The sequence below is a fragment of the Tamandua tetradactyla genome, chromosome 12 (genome assembly GCF_023851605.1).
Source record: "Tamandua tetradactyla isolate mTamTet1 chromosome 12, mTamTet1.pri, whole genome shotgun sequence".
Lineage (NCBI taxonomy): Eukaryota > Metazoa > Chordata > Mammalia > Pilosa > Myrmecophagidae > Tamandua > Tamandua tetradactyla.
The window spans coordinates 93,370,226-93,391,758 of NC_135338.1; the positions used below are offsets into that span (position 1 = coordinate 93,370,226).

Below are 21,533 nucleotides of genomic sequence, written 5' to 3' on the forward strand. Positions count from 1 at the left end.
GTAAGAACTTATATAACCTCCCAACAGACTCTGAGTTTGGAATATTTCTGTTTTTTTTTTTTTTTATAAGACTTTGTATTAGCTAGGGTTCTAGAGACACAGAATCAGCAGGAAATATCCATGGACATAAAATTTATAAAAGTGTCTCACGTAACTGTGGAAACTAGAGTCCAAAATCTGTGGGGCAGTCTTTGAAGCTGAGGACTCCAATGAAGGGTCTGAACGAACTGCACAGGAGAGGCTCGCTGGCTGAGGCAGAAAGAGAGACTGTCTTTTCTGAAAGCCTTCCAGTGATTAGATTAAGCACCACTCATTGCAGGAGACACTCTCCTTGACTGACTACACATGCAGTCAGTCAGCTGTGGGTGTAGCTGACATGCTCATGATTTAATTCTACGAAATGTCCTCATTGCAACAAAAGGCCAGCACTTGCCCAACCAAACAAATGGGTGCCACCACCTGGCCGAGTTGACACATGAACCTGACCATGACAGACTTCTTTTATATTAATTAAGTATAATATGATTGCCTTCAAGTCTTCTATAGTGACTGAATAAAACTTGCAGTTGTTTTATTCAAACAAGCAAAATGGTCTTGATGGCATCTCTTCTGAGTTCTTTGACATGAAAAGGACCTGATAGAGAGCTTTCTGTAGTTGTCTTTAGTGTTTCATTTAAAGTAGAAAATGACTCATCTTCCTGTGACAGAAAAAGACCCATCCTTAGTGAGAAGAGCACCAGGGTAATTGGTTTTGTTATTTTATGATGTTTAATTATCACAGACAGGTTTTTGTTACTGTATTTTGATGTTCTCTGGAGATTGCATGGAGTTGGAGGAAAGGAAAGATAGGGGAGTTGCAGGGCCTGGGGGCAGGGTGAGTATGAGGAGCCCGGGAACAGAATGAGCTCTCAGTCACCCTAGGCCTCTTTAACCAGAGAAGTTTCACTCTTACTATTGCCCTCTATGTAAGATTTCATTGAAGAAAGCATTACTTTTTTTAAGCTAAAAAAAATTTGGGATAAATTTTGTGACATAAAATTTACCATTTTTGAAATATACAATTCAGTGGTATGTAATACATTCACAGTGTTGTGTATCCACCACCTCTATTGAATTTGAAAACATTTCTGTTACTCCAAAGTAAAATCCCTTACCCATTAATTAGTGTCTCCCCATTCCTCCTCCTCCCGAGTAACCACCAATCTGCATTTCATGCTATGGATTTATCTATTCTGGATATTTTATATAAATGGAATTTTAGAATATATAACATTTTACATTGGGCTTCTTTCATTTAGTATAATGTTTTGTAGCATGAATCTGAGCTCTGTTCATTTATTATGGCTGAATAATATTCCGTTTGGGTATATAGACCACAAATTATCCATTCATCAAATAATGAATATTGTTTCCATCTTTTGACTATTGTGAATTGTGCTGAAAACACTAATGTAATAAATATCCATATATGTTCCTCTTATTCAGGCAGGGATTTTCCCCACATAGTAATTTTTGTAGTAGCTGATGTCAACCAGCTGTCATGATTTTATATATTTTAAAAAATGAAATGTAATATACACCTGGGGCAATATAAACACTCTTGTTCCTTCCTGAGTTCAAATCTAATTAAAAGTCTTAGGAGTCACACAGATAGAGATCAAAATGTTTGCTTTATTACTGAGGAAAGCTTTTTGGAGGTCTGGCATTAGATCCCCAGCGAAGAGAGTTTATTTATGCATTATGTTTTATCTCTGAATAAGCTGGATAATCATGGGATTGTACTATTGGGGCTGAGTCCAGTCAGCTTTGATTATTGTATTACATAGGGAGAACAGAACAGAACTTACCCTCTCTGAGCAGATCCTGAAGAGAAATAAATGCACAGAGGACACTGAGTCAGGGCAGTGCTCAGTTCCTGTTCTTAAAAATCTACCAGGTAAGTTTATTCTCCAGGGAATAATAATAAAGGGGTATTTTTAAGCTTTGGTTCTCTTACATCCACTGAGTTTAATGGTTAAGTGTGTGCTCCACCGCAAGAGTGGTGTTCTACTTGGTGGAAATCAGCAGGCTGTCAGGTCGTTCTTGCCCAGGTAAACGCCAAAAGAGAGTGTCGAGTATAAAATCAAATCAAGGTGGAAAAAATTTGTCCTTTTCTTTTTCTTACTAATACAGTATGTAAGAAACATCTACATTGCTAAGGTCAGAAGATTTGCTATTGTATATGGCGTGAGTACTGTTTCAAAAACTTAAGTTGAATTTAACATCTCTAGCTCCTGCTGTTACTATGTGGACATGAAAATGGTTATTCTGATTGTCAATTGTAAATCACTATCAAAATGGTATTGCATTAATTGTATGTGGGGATTATGGTTACTTTTTGGCCTTGTTTTTAGAAGGACCAAGAGTTGGATAGCTTATACATATTAAAATTTTTTAAAAGAAAAAGGTACTATTGCAAAAAGGCCTGGAACTTTGGGCAAATCACTTCCTGTCTCTGGACCTTAGCTTCTTTGCTGTTAAATAGGAGGCAACTGGACAGTTGTAATATTTTTGTGTCCTTTCCATACACTTAAGTTTCTGTTGTACAAAGTGGCTAGCAAAGGCTAAATATAATTTGAACACTTAGGGAAATACAAAGTATAACCTTAACAAGATAATGTCTGCACTAGTTAAAATGGCTAAAATTAAAAACACTAACAACTCCAAGTATGGACAAACATGCCAATCAACTAGTCTCTCATGTATTGCTCGTGGGAATGCGAACTACTATGGTTATTCTGGATAGCATTTTGACAGCTTATAAAGTTAAATATATACCTACTATATGACCCAGCAGCCCCACTTCTGGATATTTATCCTAGAGAAATGAAAACTTGTATTCACACAAAAACCTGTACATGAATGTGTTTGTTGAAGCATTACTGATAATCACCAAAAAAATTCAACACAACTTGGTTTTGCCTTACTGGTGTATGGGTAAATACACTGTGATTCTTACAATGGAGTACTACCACTCAGTAGCCCACAGGAATGAGCTCTTTGTAATTGCAGCAAGTTGGGTGAATTTCACATGCATCATGCTAAGTGAAAGAAATCAGTTTCAAAAGGTTGCATACTTTAAGGGCAAAGACACAAACGGACATTTGCACACCAATGTTTATAGCAGCATTATTTACAATTGCAAAGAGATGGAAACAGCCAAAATGTCCATCAACAGAAGAGTGGCTAAACAAACTGTGGTATATACATACGATGAAATATTATGCAGCTTTAAGACAGAATAAACTTATGAAGCATGTAATAACATGGATGGACCTAGAGAACATTGTGCTGAGTGAGACTAGCCAAAAACTAAAGGACAAATACTGTATGGTCCCACTGATGTGAACCGACATTAGAGAATAAACTTGGAATATGTCATTGGTAACAGAGACTATCAGGAGTTAGAAACAGGGTAAGACAATGGGTAATTGGAGCTGAAGGGTTACAGACTGTGCAACAGAACTAGATACAAAAACTCAAAAATGGACAGCACAATACTATCTAATTGTAATGTAATTATGTTAAAACACTGAATGAAGCTGCATCTGAGCTATAGTTTTTTTGTGTGTTTTTTGTTTTTTTCCTTTTTTTATATTTTTTTATTTTTTATTTTTATTATTATTTTTATTTTATCTCTATATTATCATGCTGTATCTTTTTCTGTTTTGCTAGTTCTTTTCCTAAATCGATGCAAATGTACTAAGAAATGATGATCACACATCTATGTGATGATATTAAGAATTACTGATTGCATATGTAGAATGGAATGATTTCTAAATGTTGTGTTAATTTTTTTTAATTAATAAAAAATATTAAGAATGACTTATGCTAATAAATTAGATAACACATGAAATGGACAAATTCCCAGAGACACACAAATTAACTAAACTGACTCAATAAGAAATATCATCTCTAAAAGACCAAGAACAATTAAGTATTACATCAGTTATCAAAAACCTCCCAATGCAGCAACATCTAGGACAGTATAGCTTCATTACTGATTTAAGTAGAATTTCTCCAAAGAAAATGCAAATAGCCAATAGTACATGAAAAAATATTCAACATCATAGGTTATCAGAAATGCAAATCATAAGAAAAATGAAATACCAGTTTCCACTCTCAACATGGCTATTGCTAATCAGGTAAAGAATAATAAATTTTGATGAAGACACAGAGAAATAGGGATCCTGATATTATTGCTAGTGGCATTGTAAAATGGTACAGTCATTATGGAGAGCAATTTAGCAGTTTTACAGAAAGTTGAAAATGGAATTCCCATATAACCTAACAATCCAATTTCTTGGTATAAACTCAAAAGGTAGGGACATAGATAATTTGGTATACCAGTGTTTACAGCAGCATTGATCAAAGGAGGTAAAAAGTGGAAGCAACCTATGTCCATTAATAGATGAATGAGTAAACAAAAAGTGGTATACAAATGTTTTGGAGCAGCTAGAAGACAAAATCTGAAATGGTGATATGGTAGCCCAAGACAAACTTTGGGGTCTGTCCTGTAACTACTTGTTGACAAATGTTTTGAAAACTATTGCTTTTGTCTTTCTTTGCCTTATATATATGTTATAAAATAAAAATATAAAATTAATTCAAAATAAAATTAGTATTCTCTTACAAACTAAGGTCTATAGTTAACAGTAACACTGTAATATTCCTTCATTAATTATAACAAAGTCACCCTGTCAATAATAAGAGGATATAAAGGGTATGGTATTTCTTTTGGAAGAAATGAAAATGTTCTCATATTAAAATGATGATGAATGCATAACTATGTGATTATACAAAAAGCCTTTGATTGTACACTCAGAATCAGTTGTACAGTGTGTGAATAAAAGCTGTTTTAAAAAAGAAAAAAAAAGGTTGCATACTGTATGGTTCTATTTGTATGACATTGTAGAAAAGACAAAACTATAGAAACAGAGAACTCATCAGTAGTTGGCAGGGGATAGGAAAGGGAGAGAAATCTAACCGCGAAAGGTTGTCACAGGGACTTCTTTGAGAGTATTGGAATTTTTTTGTATCCCATTGTGGTGGAGGTGTAAGGATTCGTGCATGTGTTAAAACTCTTAAGATTGTACACCTCAGAAGTGACTTTTATTTGCATACATTTCAACAGTTAAAAGACATAAACCATTGATCAAGTTGGGTATGTTCTTTGTGAGGTGAAATGCACACACAGAACTGGAGTGACTTTAAGTCAACAGTGGAAGTCAGGAATCTGATTTCAAATCCTGGATTCACATTCTGCAGTTAATATTGCTCAGTGAAGTGTAGATTGGAATCTGTGAACACTGGGCATGAAAAGGGCAGACTAACTACTGCCCTTTTATCATATCATGTAACTACAGTTCATATGATCTCTGCTGAGGGCCTGATGGAATATTCTGCTCACATAAGTGAGTTGCACATGAAATAGGTGAGCTATATGTAAAGGAAGAAGGTACAAAGTAAGCTTGTTGTTTGAAATAATAATGTAAATAGAGCACTGTGTTACATAACCAAAGTGCTTGCTGTTGAAACTAGGAATGTTTACAGGTATTCCAGCCTAATACTTTGACAAAGGAGTCATATAAGATTTATGGTTAATCCTCCTACTCTTTAATTGTTTAAATGGTTTTTAATGCTTGTTTGATTTTTTTTATTTTTTTTAAGGTCAGTGACTCCTTTGAAAATCCGAAAATAGCTCACATTTCTCTTCAGGGGAAAAATGCATATAAGTGCCTACCTGTAAGAATTTACATAGAATTTCAGGGGGTTATGATTTCCTCAACCCAACTGCATGAACATGAAATTTGAAGTCTTGATTAGCTTTGGTGTTGGGTAAGGGGAAGAACATGGGCATTGGATTCAAACAGTTTATATCCTAGCTTTATTGCAAAAGTTTTTTCAGTGTACATAATCTCTCTGTTTTTCAATTTTCCTGTCTATAAAATGGAGTTGGGTTAAATGAGAAAAAGGTATATTATCTAACATGTATTAAGTGCCGCCAAATGTGGACTGTTAGAATTACCTATTAGTAAATTAATATATATGTGAAGTTTATAATATGCAATAACATATACCATACAGTAATGTATAATGATAAAAATATGGTTCCAACTTGTCGTCTCATATTGTCAATTAAGATTCCATACAAATGTAGAGATTTGGCACAGATATGAATTGAATTTTCAGTGGCACGGTGTGTATATTTATCTTGCATTTCTGATTGTGTAGGAGTGGGTAAGAGGAATATGGTAGAAAAAAGCTGAAGAATGTGTAATTAATGGGGAGAGCTGTAGTAAAGAAATCCCCAGTCAATGTGAGTCTTTTTCCAGGTAATCTCCTCATTATACACATTGTTAGTTATCCACTGCCACTCAAGGAATAGAATATTTGGGGCAAGACTTTGTATGGGGCCTCTGTAGTACCTTGGTTAGATTTCAGAACAGCAAAATATAAAACTGAAGAGCAGGAGAACAAAAATAAGGTACAGACTACATTTCTTAATCCTTGGATATTTCCTTTATCAATAGTAGCTTCTGTTGAGAATACTGTTTTTTTCCTGCCAGCCATATAGAGATAGTAGAAGCACTTTCAGCGATATCAGTTTCACTATTCAAATTTAAAGGGTACTCAGAAGAATTCTATGGAGTACACCTATAAGCAGAACAACTCAATTTGGCATTCCAACTTATAGATAACTGTATTAGGCCTGCCTCTTTCATTTAAGAGTGATAGTGGCCTACTTTAGTTAAGCAAAGGCTGTTTATTGGATAAATAATGGCATCTGTCAACATGAAAGAAATTGTTATACGAATTTGGGCATCTCTGGGCATCCTTAGGCTTAAAATTTGGTGTTTTCATTGTTTCTGCCTGTATGTTCATATTTTTTGGGGTCAGTCTGTCTCTCATTTCATCTCCTGTCCCTCCTTCTGTTAGCATGTTACCCTCGTTGTCTCAGGCTGTTAATAGGGTAAAGACCATGGCAATCAATTTTGTCTCAAGGATAGGGTACTTTGCATCCATTTCCATTTCAGAATCTATCTGAGAAGGACTCTGACCCAGTTTGGTCAGATACCAGTCTTGGGCCAATATCTTGTTGTGCTTGCTCATTGGTGATGGGGCTAGGTATTTTGGGAAGCCCCACCAGAACCATATAATTTACGCTTAGAAGGAGCATTTCTCAAAAAGGAGTATTGTAACCAGAAGAGGAGAAAGTGGTATAGAGCAGGAAAAAAAGAAAACAATAGAAAAATCCCCAAATATATCCCCTATAAAACACATCGATATTATCATTGTCTTCACAAGGGTCATAATAATTCTTCTGGGACTTTGATTTCTTTTCAGTTATGTACCTCTGTTGAACACCTGAGAAACCTGGATTGGTCAGTGTGCTTTGTTCTGTAGGGAAAATGTAAAATATGAAATAAAGTTTTTGCTTTGAAGGAAATATACCTTATCAAATAAGGACTAATACACATGTAACATTAGAAAGCAGTACATTTCAGGCTCAAAATGTATTCATTCCTATTATGATTTTCACATACAGAAGTATCTGAGAACTTCAAAATAAGAAGACATGGGTCCAGGAACTCTGAGAATGCTCAGTGAAGAAGGTGAGAGCTGTTAGGCTGAAAGGAAGAAGGCAGACAACTCCCAGGGACACCATTCACACTGCAGTGGGGTTATAAATAGTGACCCTGCAGTGGGCCCAGCTTATGTCATCATTGTACCTTTCCCCCACTATTAGCTGCTTAATATGGTAGCTCCTGTCATCACAGTTTGGGACAGACCCAAGAGGATGCCTGAGAGAGTGTGAGAGATGGTGTTGCTGGTGAATGTAAACTATAATGAGGTCTAAGATGACTGAAAAGGAAGTAACATTTAGTGAGATCAGACTACACGACAGTCACTGCATTAGTGTTTCACTTACCCTCTTCTTATTTACTACAGCAACCCTGAGCTAGGTGGTGGTATCTCACTCTGGAGAAGAAAGTGAAGCTCAAAGACAATGAATGAATTGTCCTGGTCACACAGATGGGACATGCCAGATTTAAACCCAGATTTTTCTAACTCCAAAGCCCTTCCTCATTCTACCACTATGGAGTAACTGCCTAGCAAGGAGACGCCTATAAAGTGGAGTACATGTACATCAAGTGAAGAAAGCCGAAGCACACGTTTTTCTTTCTGAAGTTATTACTGTATTATACCTTAAAGTTAACTCTTTCTTCTTCTGCCTGGAGATGTATTCTTTTCTCATTAAACAAAAAAGCCTGCAGTGCCAGCAGTTTGATTTGTCCTTTATTGTGTACGTGGAAAAGGCAGAGTAGGAGTTAGGGAGAAAAGACCTGTGTGTACTTAACAAGAAGAACCTGTTTTCAGTGTTAGACTTGCCAACTCCTGTCTAGGTGTCCTTTTAAAAAGTGATTATATCCTGTATTATACACCCATCTGAGCACCAACAACTATTCCCCCTTGAATCCGCAGATTGTAAGACTGCATTCACTTCTCTGTTCCTTGTGTTCTCTATTTATTTATTTATTTATTTATTTATTTATTTATTTATTTATTTATTTATTTTTTAGAAGAAGGATGTGTGGGGGTCACCCTTGTAAACTTGCTTATGTAAATTGGTTGGAGACCTGTTAAATCAGCACATAGTATGTTTAATTCTCTTTTGTGGGACTCTCTGCTGTTGCCATTTTTGCTTCCCGTACTGTTTTCTAGCTTTGTTTTGTTTTTACTTGAGAGCTGATTCTACTGACCACAGTAAAACCTTTCACATTGTGTGTTGTGAACTTGGATGCATTGGTATTTATCTAACCTTTTTTTTTTTTTGCTTTGTCCTTTTACATACTCCTCACTCATTTTCGTTTTCTTCCCCCGTTCTACAGATGGTGGCCCACGGGAGACATTGATGCATTTTGCAGTGCGGCTGGGACTGCTGAGATTGACATGGTTTCTGTTGCAGAAGCCAGGTGGCCGTGGAGCTCTCACTGTTCACAATGAGGAAGGGGCAACACCCGTGAGCTTGGCCTTGGAACGTGGCTATCACAAGCTACACCAGCTTCTAACCCAGTGAGTGCTCATTCTCACCATTTCCTTTCCCTCACCACCAGCCCCTCCTCTTATTCATTTTAGTACTGCCCACTTGGCAGCTCATTGTGGGTTTGGCAGGAATTAAAACCTCAACTCTTCTGTACCTTGTCTTTTGCTGGAGGTTTGAAAGCTTGCTCCTGCTAACCACTTCGTTGCTTGAGAGAGACAAAAGTAAGTCGTTTCCATTTTCTCTTTCCTCTGCCTCCCTGCAGGCACTGCTTATTTTACTGAAAACTCACTGATTAAGCCTTCTCCGTGGAGGTAGCATAACAGTATGAATGTATGCCATGTGTCCTTGTTCAATACAAGAAGAAATAACTTTTCTATGCCATACAACTTTTCCCCCATGTCTTCAGAACTTGAAAGAGTTACTTAGAAACAATTACTTTAATACAGTAATTGCAAATGGAAAATATGCTGAACCCTGGAGTTTTGGTTTGATTGTAACTTCCATGAATAAAATTGAGAGCAATGATCTCTTCATGTAAATAGCAGTAAAAAGCAACCTAGTTGTCCTGGAAACATGCATTATGAAATCCTGCCCAGTTGTTTTACAGAGACTTTTTAGAGGAACCAAGATTGTTAGAGCATTGGGGACTTCATTTTTTCTTTTTTCTTTTTATATAAATAGAGAAATAAATGGATTACAGCAGGCAGCGTTTTTCATTCAAATATTTATAAATGGCAAAAGTTTCAAGTATAGTTTCTCTTGTTTAATATATTGTTTATTAGTTTTATGGTCCATCATCATTTTTTCCACCACATAATTTGAACAAATATATAGCTCATTTGATCTTTGTTCTTCAGCAGGGTTGAGGAACCTTTGTAAATTGAATCAGTGTTCCCAAATTCTCAGCTATTTTGTCCATGCCAAACTTAATTTAGTTGCTTTTTTTAACCGGTGGGGGAAGGAGAGGGAGTATCAAGGGCCAAAAAGAGATCTCAGAATGTAATGTTAATTGCAGTTAGGTAAGCAGTTTTTTTCCTTGCAGTAGTTGCCAAGCTTATAACTTTCCCAGTCAAGCTTGACAGAGGTTCTTTCTGATGGGTGCTACAGATACAGTATGGTAGGAGGGGCCCTTTTCATCTCAGATGAGCTTTGGATACCTGAGCTCTCAACAACAGTATTCTAAGTGAACAATATGTTCTACTCCGTTCTATTTCCCATCTGGTCGGTGAGTGAATTCTTTCTGCTGCCTGTCTCATGGCCTCAGGAAGGAGAGGCCTTGTTCCAGAAATTTTGAAGTAGCTCAGTATTAACTATTATGAAGTTCAAATGCAGTTATAAAGCTCAGAGGTTTTGCTGGGAAGCAGAGTTGTTTAAGAATTGCCATCCAAATGGGGAAATAAAGTGATTACAAAAGCTTCATCATATACTTGGAGGACATGTCACAAGACATATTGCAGCACAACTTTAAGGGAACTAGAGCCTTCTTGGAGATTTTCTTTTAGGCTTGTACAATATTGTACGTGGGTAAACCACCTATCTCCTTTTCAAGGGAGATAGGTCAGGAAGAGCCAACTTGAAAAATACCCAAATAAAGAACTCCCGATAGGAGTGTATGAGCATCTTCCCACATATCTAGCCCTTAACAAAATGGATTCTTCTGAGCTGTTTATTTTTCTGAAACCTAAAAAAGTGCTTCAAGTATTAATAAGCAATTTTTAAAAATGATATGATTTTTAAACCCATAAGTCTTACTGACTGTAATATTAATAGATTTTGCTAGTAAAGATTGTCTTTAGCAGATAAGAAAACTGAGACCTAGGCAGAAGTGACTAGATTAGGGCAAGAAGGTGACAGGTTCAGAAATAGAAACCAGGTCTCCCACTGGGTGGTCCAGAGCTCCTTCCATTCCTACAGTTCTTAACAAGGGGCCCAGGAATTGACTTAATGGGGAATGAATCCCTTTGAAGTTAGAAGCAAAAGTTTATGCTCATGTTTTTCTGAGTAAAGTGTTAATTTTGTGAGATTCTCAGTGGGCTTTATAAAAAGTTAAAAATTGCCCGATGATACGATGATGTCTTACTAACAGTTTACTAATATCTTTAGACTCTGGGTATCATATTCCCTTACTGCCTCCCCCCCCCCCCATGGGCAGGCACCGGGGAACGAGCCTGGGTCTCAGGAATGGCAGTTGAGAACTCTGCTACTGAGCCACTCTGGCCCACTCTCCCTTACACCTTTCCATTAAATTCTTCTCTTATAGCCTATCATGTTTATCTCTTCTTTTTGAAATTGAAGTGTGTATTATATACATTTTACATTTATTAAATAGCTATTTATATTCTAGTCTTAACTGAAAATTCAAGTTCATTTAACCCTTATAAAAGGGTTAATTTTTTTAATTCCTTGCGGCTTGGCCTCTGATTTTTTTGTTGTTCTTTGTTGTTTTGGTTTTTTGACCAAAGTGTTCTTTTGTTATTTTGACCAAAACGATCTCTGAATTTATTCTATTGGAGTTTGTTGAGCTTCTTGGGTGTATTGATTACTTTATTAAATATGGGAAGTTTCTGGCCATCTTTTCTAAAGATAGTCTTTTTGCCCCTTTCTCTCTCTCCCTTCCCCCCCCCAACCCCCTACCTCTTCTCCTTATACAATTCCTGCAATACATATTTTGGTCTGCTTGACAATGTCCCATAGGTCCCTTAGGTTCGTTCTGTTTACTTGTTTTCATTCTTTTGTCTTTCTGCTCTTCAGTCTGGATAACTTACGTGTCTTATTGTTAGATTTGCTGATACTTCTGCCTGATTAGGTATCCTCTTGAAACCGTTCTAGGGAATTTTTCATTTCAATTATTGTCCTTTGCAGCTCCAGAATGTCTGTCTGCTTCCTTATTATGATTTTTATTTCATTATCAGAGTTCTCATTCTATGCTTTACTTCCCTGGTTTCCTTTAGCACTTTGGACATATTATAAGTTGGTTTAGAGTCTCTGTCTAGATTTCCTCAGGGACAGTGTCTGGCAATTTATTTTTTTCTTTGAATGGGCTGTATATTCTTGTGTCTCTGTAGGCCCTGTGATTTTTTTTTTTTTTTTTAAATACTGGAATTTGTGTTTTATAACTTGGTAACTCTGGAAGTCAGATTCTTTCCTTTCCCCATGGTTTGCTGTTCTTAAGGCTTAACTTGTGCTCAGCCAGTATTTTGACAGTGATTTCCTTGAATACTAGGAGCTTTAAAAACAACAACAAAGGAGCCAAACATTTCTCCTCTCTTTACATGTTGGCTCTGTGTTGGAGCACTCAACATTTAGCCATACTGTTTATAATTCTGCCTGGGTCTTCACTCCCTATATGCACTGAGACTCTTATCAGCCATTGATGAAAGCTTTAAGCTCTTAGATTTTTCTGATCATGGGTCCTGTCCCGGGCATGCCCATAGCTTTCTAAATTCCTCATTATATTTGAGCAGTTTTGAGTGCTCTAATTTCCCAAAGAAATTCTCTCCCAAGCTTTTCCTCCCAGGTCTTAGGCAGTCTGTCATATGTGTTCAGTTGTAATCTTTTGTCCTACGTGGCTGCAGTTTTTTTCCTTCCACTTAGTGTTTTTTGAGCAGTGGCTGCTGATTTTCCACCTTGAGCAGTTTCTGAATTAGGCAAAACAGATATGAGCACCTTGCATTCTATAGCCCCTAGACAGCTTAGAACAGACAAACACAATAATTTGAATATAGAGTTTGTTCTGCTCCTTCTGGTACCAGGAACCAGGGTCCCACACTTGGACATAGTTTGATATCTTCTAGACTGCTGCTGCATTGGAGAGTGGATTGGGCACAAGCAGTTAAAAACACCACAAAGATTACCTATCTTTTTTTCTTTTTTGTATGCTGTATGGTGGGATAACACTTCATTCTTTTCCTATGTGAGTATCCCCTTATTGCAGCACCATTTGCTGAAATTTTTGTTTGTTTGTTTGGGACATGCATGGGCTGATAATCGAACCCCAGTCTCTGCATGGCAGGCGTACCTGTCATTTTTAAGTTGCATTTTTATTGGCTCAGCATTTGCTTGGTTACTGTAAATATCTGAGTGTTATCTGGAGTTCCAGCAAAGTTCATTCTGACAGTTTATGTTTGTTTCTATAGAAGAACAGGGGATTGGAGCTGCTTATTCTGCCATTTTGCTGATGTCACTCTCTTAGACTGTATCCATAATGTAGTTTTTAATGCATGATTGATTACACTCAAGCTGTCCTTTTACATTTTGATACTCACAATAACCTAATAAGTGGGACGAATAGGTATTATTATACCTAATTCATAATTCAGGAAACTGAGCCCACGGAGATGAATTGACTTCTCCAGGGTCACAAGGCTATACGGTGAAGAGCCACACTCAGGCCCAAAGTCTGTCGACACATCCGGGTTGAAAGGATACATGTGAATAATCAGAGCAGATAGAACCTGTTTTGCACAGTTGTAGTTTATTAGTCCATATTAATCCCTCTCATTGGGTTTGTGCCTATAAATTCTCAAACCCTCCTTTTGAGACACTTGCTCTTGAAACTTGAGATCAGAGTAACTACTCAAGTGTACATAGTTCCCCAGTGGAACTAAATGTTATTGTTCTATCAACATAGTAATTGTCTTGTTAGGATTTTCTTCAGGTACTTGACAAGTGGGTCCTTAGTTTCCCATGTTGGTGCAGAACAAATTTGGGGCCTTCACTTTTGCTTAGGAAGGTAAAGGATAAAGCAGATACTAAAATAATAGGAGTTGAGATAACTTAATACATTTTTCTGGCCTAAGTCATCATCCATTTGTCCATCCTTCTGACTCCCCTTCTCATTGTGTAGGACCTGGATCTTTGTGTTACGGTAAAGGTGAGGAGGAAGAACTGAGTGAAAGCGGGGGCAGGGATGAAGGGGGTTTTCTATTAAGTTTATTGAATATTGAATACCTGCTTTATATCACATACTGTGCTACATTGATGTTTTACGTGTGCTCTCTTTGAATCTTCTCAGCAAACCTCTAAGGTGTTGGTAGCACAGTCAGTATTCTTCCCCAGATGACAGCATGCACCTAGAGGGCGCAGGTAGACCATATAGTTAATAAGTTGCCATTACTCAAAAGACTGTTTTTAGGTTGTTTTAAAATTTTAATTATAGAATGTTTTAAACGTTTTTGATTGTTAAATATAACATATAAACAAACAAAAAAAAGAATGAAAAAACAGTGATTTTCAAAGTACACTTCAGCAAGTAGATACAGAACAGATTTCAGTGTTTGTTAAAGGTTACCATTCCACTCTTTAGATTTTTTCCTTCTAGCTGCTCAAAACTCCTGGTGGCTAGAGGAAATACATTTTTTTTTGGTGTGAAAAATAACATATATACAAAAAAAAAATGAGTTCCAAAGCGCATTGCAAAAATTAGTTGTAGAACATATTTCAGAGTTTGATATGGGTTTCAATTCCAGACTTTTAGGTTTTTACTTCTAGCTGCTTTGAAATACTGGAGACTAAAAGAAATATCAGTATAATCATTCAACAGTCATACTCAAAAAAAAGTCATAAGGTTTGTTAAACCTTACCTTCTCTGTATAACTCCACCATCTCTTTTGATCTTTTTCCCACTCTTCAGGGGTATTTGGGCTATCCCCATTCTAATTTTTGATGTTGGGAGGGGCTTTGGATAGGGATAGGGAAATAGAACTAGTTAATGTTCTGGAGAGGTTGGCCCCTCTGCATTTCAGGACTTATCTGGCCCAGGGACCCATCTGGAGGTTGTAAGTTTCTGGAAAGTAACCCTAGTGCGTGGAACCTTTGTAAATCTTATGTAACGCCTAAGAATTCTTTAGGATTGGCAGGAATAGTTTTGGTTGGTTGGGGTTTGGCAAGTTATGATAGGTGTCAATGTCTAACTAAAGTTTGCATAAGAGTAATCTCCAGGATAGCTCCTTAACGCTATTTGAATTTTCTCAGCACTGATACCTTGTTAAACTTCTTTTACTGCTACAATTTTGTCAGGAGACATGTTCAGTAATATTGTCAGGCTTTTCGCTTTTTTTTTGGCATGGGCAGTCACCAGAAATAGAAACCAGGTCTCTGGCACCACAGGCGAGAACTCTGCCACTGAGCCACCATGGCCTGCTCTGTTGTCAGACTTTTAACCCAATGAATTTGATTGAAGTGATTCATAGATTGGATTTTAAATCATCTATTTTGGTAAATTTTCAGCTGAAAAACTTAAGAATTTCAGCATCTTGTAGTTTTAAAGTGATTAGACTAGTAATCTCCAGTTGCCCTGACAGTATGCTGGAAATTTTCAATATGCAATTTCTGAGAGTAGTATTTATATATATATATATAACAGTAGCACTAATTACATTTATTATAAGTATTTATGTCGGGCATTTTACATAAATTTGTCAAAATTTTTATATATTTCATCTTCCCAACTCTGTGAGGATGGCTATATTATCCCTGTTTGACAGTGAGATAGCCACAGCTTATAAACAGTAATTTAAACCTCTTCACTCTAAAGCTCATAAACTTTTACACTGCCCTAGACTAAGGGGACAAATGGATGTTGGAGGTTGATTAGCATAACAAAGCCATTCCATGTGTGTTTCTCTTTGTATACTTTTTTTTTTTCCTACCAGCTCTATGTGTGCAAGTGACCCCAGCCTTGGTTGCCAGGTAACATTAGGCCTAAGAGTTTTTCTTCAAAGACTGGTAAAGTTACAGAACTTAATCTGTGGTAACAAATTCTCTGTGACAACAACATGTGATTTTGAAAATGCTTTCTTACTTCATTAAAGGCCTAGCTGGAAGAAATACGAACTTGAAATTTAGGACTTGATCAGTATATGTGAGAAAATGAAAGACCAATCAACACCTTCCATCTTCTAAAAAAACAACAAACATTTAGTAATTATAACACAGTATTTTTATTGGCTCAATTTTGAAGTTTCCTTGAAGGCATACCAACAGAAATAATGACTGGAAAAATTTACTTTCATTTGTTGTTAGCAGAAGTAAATGTAATACTTAAATAAGGGAAAAAATACAGGCATGATGAATAAACATTTTGCTAAAATCGACATTTGGCTAAAGTTGAGTATCACCACTATTCATTCATAGAATGGAGTGACTGAAGAGTAAATAAATGAAATTATTATGGAAAGTATAATTAATCCATTTGTTTAATAAAATGCAATAATTCTGTTTTAAAAGTTTGTATAGTACAGGAACAATAATTCCTCACTCTTATCAACTGCTTGCTGGTTTGCTCTTTTTTTTATTATAAACAACAAACAAAAATACAAACATTCTTGACATGGTTACAAACTGTGGCTCACAATATCATCACGTAGTTGTGTATTCATCACCATGATCATCTTTTTGAGCATTTGCAGCTCTCCAGCAAAAGAAAGAAAAACTCATACATACCATACCCCTTACCCATCCCTTTCGTTGACTACTAGTTTATTTTAACCTTTTCTCCCCCTTTTGTTTATTTCCTATCCATGTTTTTACTCATCTGTCCATACCATACAGCATCAGACACAAGGTTTTCACAATCACACAGTCACATTGCAAAAGCTATATCACTATACAGTCATCTTCAAGGAGCATGGTACTGGAACAGAGCTCTGCAGTTTCAGGTACTTCCCTCCAGCCTTTCTAATGCACCATAAACTAAAAAGGGAATATCTGTACAATACGTAAGAACAACCTCTTGACTCTGTTTGAAATTTCTCAGCCACTGACACTTTATTTTGTCTCATTTCTCTCCTCCCCTTTTTGGTTGAGAAGGTTTTCTCAATTCTTTGATGCCAAGTTCCAGCTCATTCTAGGATTTCTGTCCCATGTTGCCAGGGAGGTTTACACACCTGAGAGTCATGTCCCACATAGAGGTGGGGAGGGCAGTGAGTTCACTCAGCTGGCTTGCTCTTGATTCTTAGACTGCACACATATTTTCTGTTGGTACATTCAATAATGTCTCTTATAAGTTGGGATATAGCAAACTATAGTTCGGTTAAGTTTTTCAGGAAAATGTTTTTCTACAAGCATTTTATACTTAGGATTTTGGTTTGGTGAATCTCAAAAATCCTTTACTAAAATTGGTTGGCAGTATATACTAATCATTTTAGCAAGGGTTTGTTTGAATGTTTGATGTCCATATACAGTGTAACTATAAGCAGTTGTGTTTTTGAAGTACTTTTCAAGTCTTTTGTTTTGACACTAGCAAAACCAAAATGTGTTTTAGAAATCTTATTCTTTTCTTATTTTTTTTATAAACTATCTGGATTGAGGATAATTTATCATAATTATTACATATGATAGCCTTTTTTCTTTTTGTAAAATTTGGAAGTGGCAGAGTTGACATGTATTTCTTATGTGAATAAGTTCCAAATAAAACCTGAGAGGCACATGGCCTGAATGCAACGAAATAAATATAATTTGAAAAATCATACTGTGCAATGTTTATTTACTGTTTTGAATGTTTGTGAACTAGTTAACAAAATAGTTCGTCACAGTTAGAGTTTTAATATAATCTAATATTTATAATTCTTTGTGCCATTTAAACTTTTATGAGCGTGTGTTACTTAACAGATGATACGACATTTTTCTAAAGATATCTAGCCAGACTTTCTCTTAATAGTCATATTTACTGTCAGCTTATTTCTTTTTTTATATAACTTTGAAAACTCTTGATTGTTTTTATATATATAACATTAACGGTTACAGACTAAATAGTTACTTTACTCTTATATTAAATATGCGTTTATGCTTTAACTTGCTAGTAGAATTTGTGCATGTGAATTACATAAGGAGATTTGCTTTTTTTTTTGCATGGGCAGGCACCAGGAATTGAACCCAAGTCTCTGACATGGCAGGTGAGAACTCTGCCTTCTGAGCCATGGTTGCCCACCCTGCATTTTAAATTATATATAGAATGCTTACCTATATTTCAAATGGAATACTCCTTTATCAACAGTATTGCTTGTATTGATGATTTTGCTTCACTGACATGATGATATCTCTGTAATCACTTGATCATTGGTCACATCGAGGTTTAATAGGTATCCAACTACTTTGTGTAAGCTGATCTTTGGTGCATCTCTCTTATTTAGCATCTCTGAGCCTCAGTTTCCTCATCTAAAAATGGTATATGATAGCATGTCTGTTAGAATTAAATGAGAACATGTTTGTAAAGTTCTTAGAAACATAGTATGTCTCTTTATTTGCATAGCTAGGGAAGAAGTTTCTTTGAAAATATGATAAAGATTCTGCTTAATATGAATATGGCATCTCCTTATACCACCATCGAGCTTCTCACTTAGTGTTTTCTGGTCAGCCTCACACCACAACTGTGTCATTCTTTGCTTAAAACAGCAGGGAAATTGAGTCTAGGATTAAGCCACATTTTTATCCTGGAATTGTTGGGGGGAATAGTGGTAGGCAGTATGTGGGTAGTTGCCTTACAGTTACCCCACAAGCAAGGTCTGTGATGCTTTTTTAAAAAACAAAACAAAATCTCTGATACTCAAAAACTACTGTCTTTTTTGTTTATTTAGGATTGTACCAGCCCTATAGTCATAATTTATTGAGCATTTTTTTCAGGGAAGAGGTGGGTATGTGTGTGGGTGGGTGGGGGGTGTTAGACACTGGGCTAACACTTTGCATACATGTACATTTGATCCTTACAGCAAACCTAGTATTCCCATTTTACAGGTAAGGAAATTGAGATTCAGAGAGATTTAAATAACTGGCCCAAGATCACATAGGTGATAATGGCAGAATAAGGGATCAAATTAAGTCTGTCTGGCTTTCCAGTTCAAGTTATAACCATTACCTTATTAAACTTTTCCATTTTCAATCGTTTAAAAGCACAGAATTCAGAACAAACAAAATGTGGTACAAAGTAGTTGCCCACATTTGTGTGCCTTCTTCCCTTTTCTTTCTTTAGCCCCACCCATGCTAGTTGTTAGAGACAGGGTGGCAATTCTATATCCCTCCCCCTTCAAAAAAAGGAAGGAAGGAAGAGAGGAGCTAAGAACATCAGTACTAAAATGTCTGGTGAATCTGTGTATGCATGAATGCATAGGTAGCTGTAGGTAACCTAGCAATGAGTCCCTACAAATGCCCAAGGTAGTAACTCCCTATTCATTTTAAGGTGGATCAACTACACCCTTCTCACTTCCCTCCTCCAGAATCCCCCCACCCCCTTTTCTGACATTTGACCTTTCTCACTCCATTTCAGTGGAGTTGTGGTTGATTTTGTAGAACTCATTGAGGTTTGACGTTGTTGTACTAATGTGATTTCACGAAACATACTGCAACAGCCCTCAAATAAGGAACTAGATGTGGCAGTTCCTAATCTGGAGTAGAGGCACAGCAGAAACACGCCTTTTGGGAGGGCTGACCTGGCTGCTTTTCTCTACTCTTAAAGCTACAGTATGAATCCAGGCCTGAGATAGAATGGGCCTGCGATATTCACAGTGCTTGGGCAGCCGTATGTGAGTATCAATTTCCAAACTCATCCATTGTTAGTTGTCAGTGTTTATTCTCTGATATTTTTTCTGGCTTTTTGCTCTAACTCAAAAGAAGCATCTTTGAACCTCCCCTGAATGACTGTTGTTGTAGGTATGGGAGAAGTATTTTTCTTTGCATATAATTTGACAGGGTCTCACATATATGTTAGCAACTCAAACCTTTGAGTTAAATCATGCTAGGAAAGGTGAGAAGGCAGTGATTGGTTGTTGATTGTTGCATAGTTCTAGAATCCTGGCAAATTAACTTTAATTCACCCTGGAATTATTGAATTTTGCTGTATCCCATGCATAAACCTGGGGTTTTAGTCTAGTCACTTACATTGTTTGGATTCTTTAGTATATTTTTGAGGAATATCCTCTAATTTGTATTTTTCTAAAGTTGAAAAACATGTTATTAGTCTTATCAAATCTGTCATAACAGAAAATCTAGTATGTCACATAAGATGCTGATAAATATTATATCAATCTTAGAATTTTTATAATTTGGTAATTGTCACAGTGTGAAACTGATAGAAGTGTAGGTATCACCGTTGGTAGTGGAAAGAGCACAGAAGTTTTGGAGTTAGGTTTCTCAATACAAATTCTGGCTTTTTCATTATTAGATGTGTATTATTAAGGAAATTATCCCTTGAGTCTCAGTTTTCTCACATGTAAAATGGAAATTCACTGATACCTGTCTTAAAGTTGTTTTGAGGATTAAAAGTACGTAACATTTGTCTGGCACTTTAATAGATAGTTGATAGTTTAGGTCCCTTTTATTTTTTCTTCTTTGCCCTCCTCTTTCTAAAGTTTTCCCATCACACTAAAATAACCCACAAAACTCTGAAAACCTGCACAATTCTCAGACCTCATTTCCATTGCTCTGTCTATACAGCTGTACTGGCCATAGCCACACCAGTCCAGCTCATTGCCCACCTCTGGGTCTTTGTGCATACTGTGACCTTTGCCTGAGATGTTTTGGCCTAGTAGTAGCTCAACATGCTAGCACTTAATGATTTAGACCAGTTGTCGTGTCACTTCTTTGGAAAGCTTTTCCTGATGACCTGGCTGAAGTAACCTGAAGATATTTTCTATCATAAATACACCGTTCTATATTCTTTAAATTATGTCTTATGTAATTATACCCTTCTAGAATATATGCTTCAGAACAGTAAGGACTTGGTTGTCTTATTCAACAGTATATTTCCAGTATCTTAGAAGTGTCTGGTACATAGTAGATACTGCATGAATATTTATTGAATCTTTAAATGAAAAAATATAGAACTTCAGACCCTTCATTTTCTAGAAATGTGATATTTTGAGTTATCTTGAAACAAGAATTTAACAGAGTGATTGGAAATACAATACATTTTTCATACAATAGAATATCATTTATGATGATGTCTTTTGAACAGGATTCTGGAGATAATTTACCAGTATAGAAAAATATGTGTATAAACATTTGAAAACAAGTATTTGTATAAATTGTAATGCATTTTCTTGTACTAAGAAATGGTATGTTTGTAATTGCCTCATGTATAACCCAATCCCTTCCTACTTCATAGGATTTGGATTTGCATTTTAAACTTCATACAGAGTAAGTAGAAATTCCCTATATATTTATGCTGTAAACATCTTCTGGAATCTTATTCATGCCCTCGTAGAAAATATGTTAATATGAAAGTGGTTTTGTTGCTTAAGATTTGAGTGTTCAGTAGAATACCCACCCATTTTAAAATGTAAAGAAACGTTTTGCTTTCAGTTTTTCTTACAGTACACTAATTCACATAAATCACTACAAATTGCTTTAAATACATTTTTTAAATTATGTTTGAGTCCTTTTTTAGCCCTTACCTGTGTGAAGCTTTTGTTGGTTTACCTAAATTTTGTGCTCCTTCATCTATATGGGCAGT

At 36.2% G+C, this 21,533-nt stretch overlaps 1 protein-coding gene and 1 long non-coding RNA gene across 12 annotated transcripts in view; both read left to right on the forward strand.

The window, feature by feature from the left end:
• AKAP13 (A-kinase anchoring protein 13) overlaps positions 1 to 21,533 on the forward strand; it is a 387,549-nt gene that overhangs the window by 163,135 nt on the left and 202,881 nt on the right. For 9 of the 11 annotated variants that reach the window (XM_077124122.1, XM_077124126.1, XM_077124125.1 and 6 more), the window contains exon 5: positions 8,934 to 9,117. The exons of 1 other annotated variant lie outside the window; for it this stretch is intronic. In XM_077124122.1, coding sequence (XP_076980237.1) covers positions 8,934 to 9,117 — 184 coding nt within the window. Of the gene's footprint in view, positions 1 to 8,933; positions 9,118 to 9,143; positions 9,310 to 21,533 lie in introns of those variants that run through there. One more of the 11 variants, XM_077124131.1, reaches the window with a different exon arrangement.
• Positions 7 to 8,917, forward strand: LOC143652492 (uncharacterized). The gene is made up of 3 exons (XR_013160722.1): positions 7 to 1,936; positions 7,589 to 7,655; positions 7,993 to 8,917. It is a non-coding gene; the product is annotated as an uncharacterized LOC143652492 (long non-coding RNA).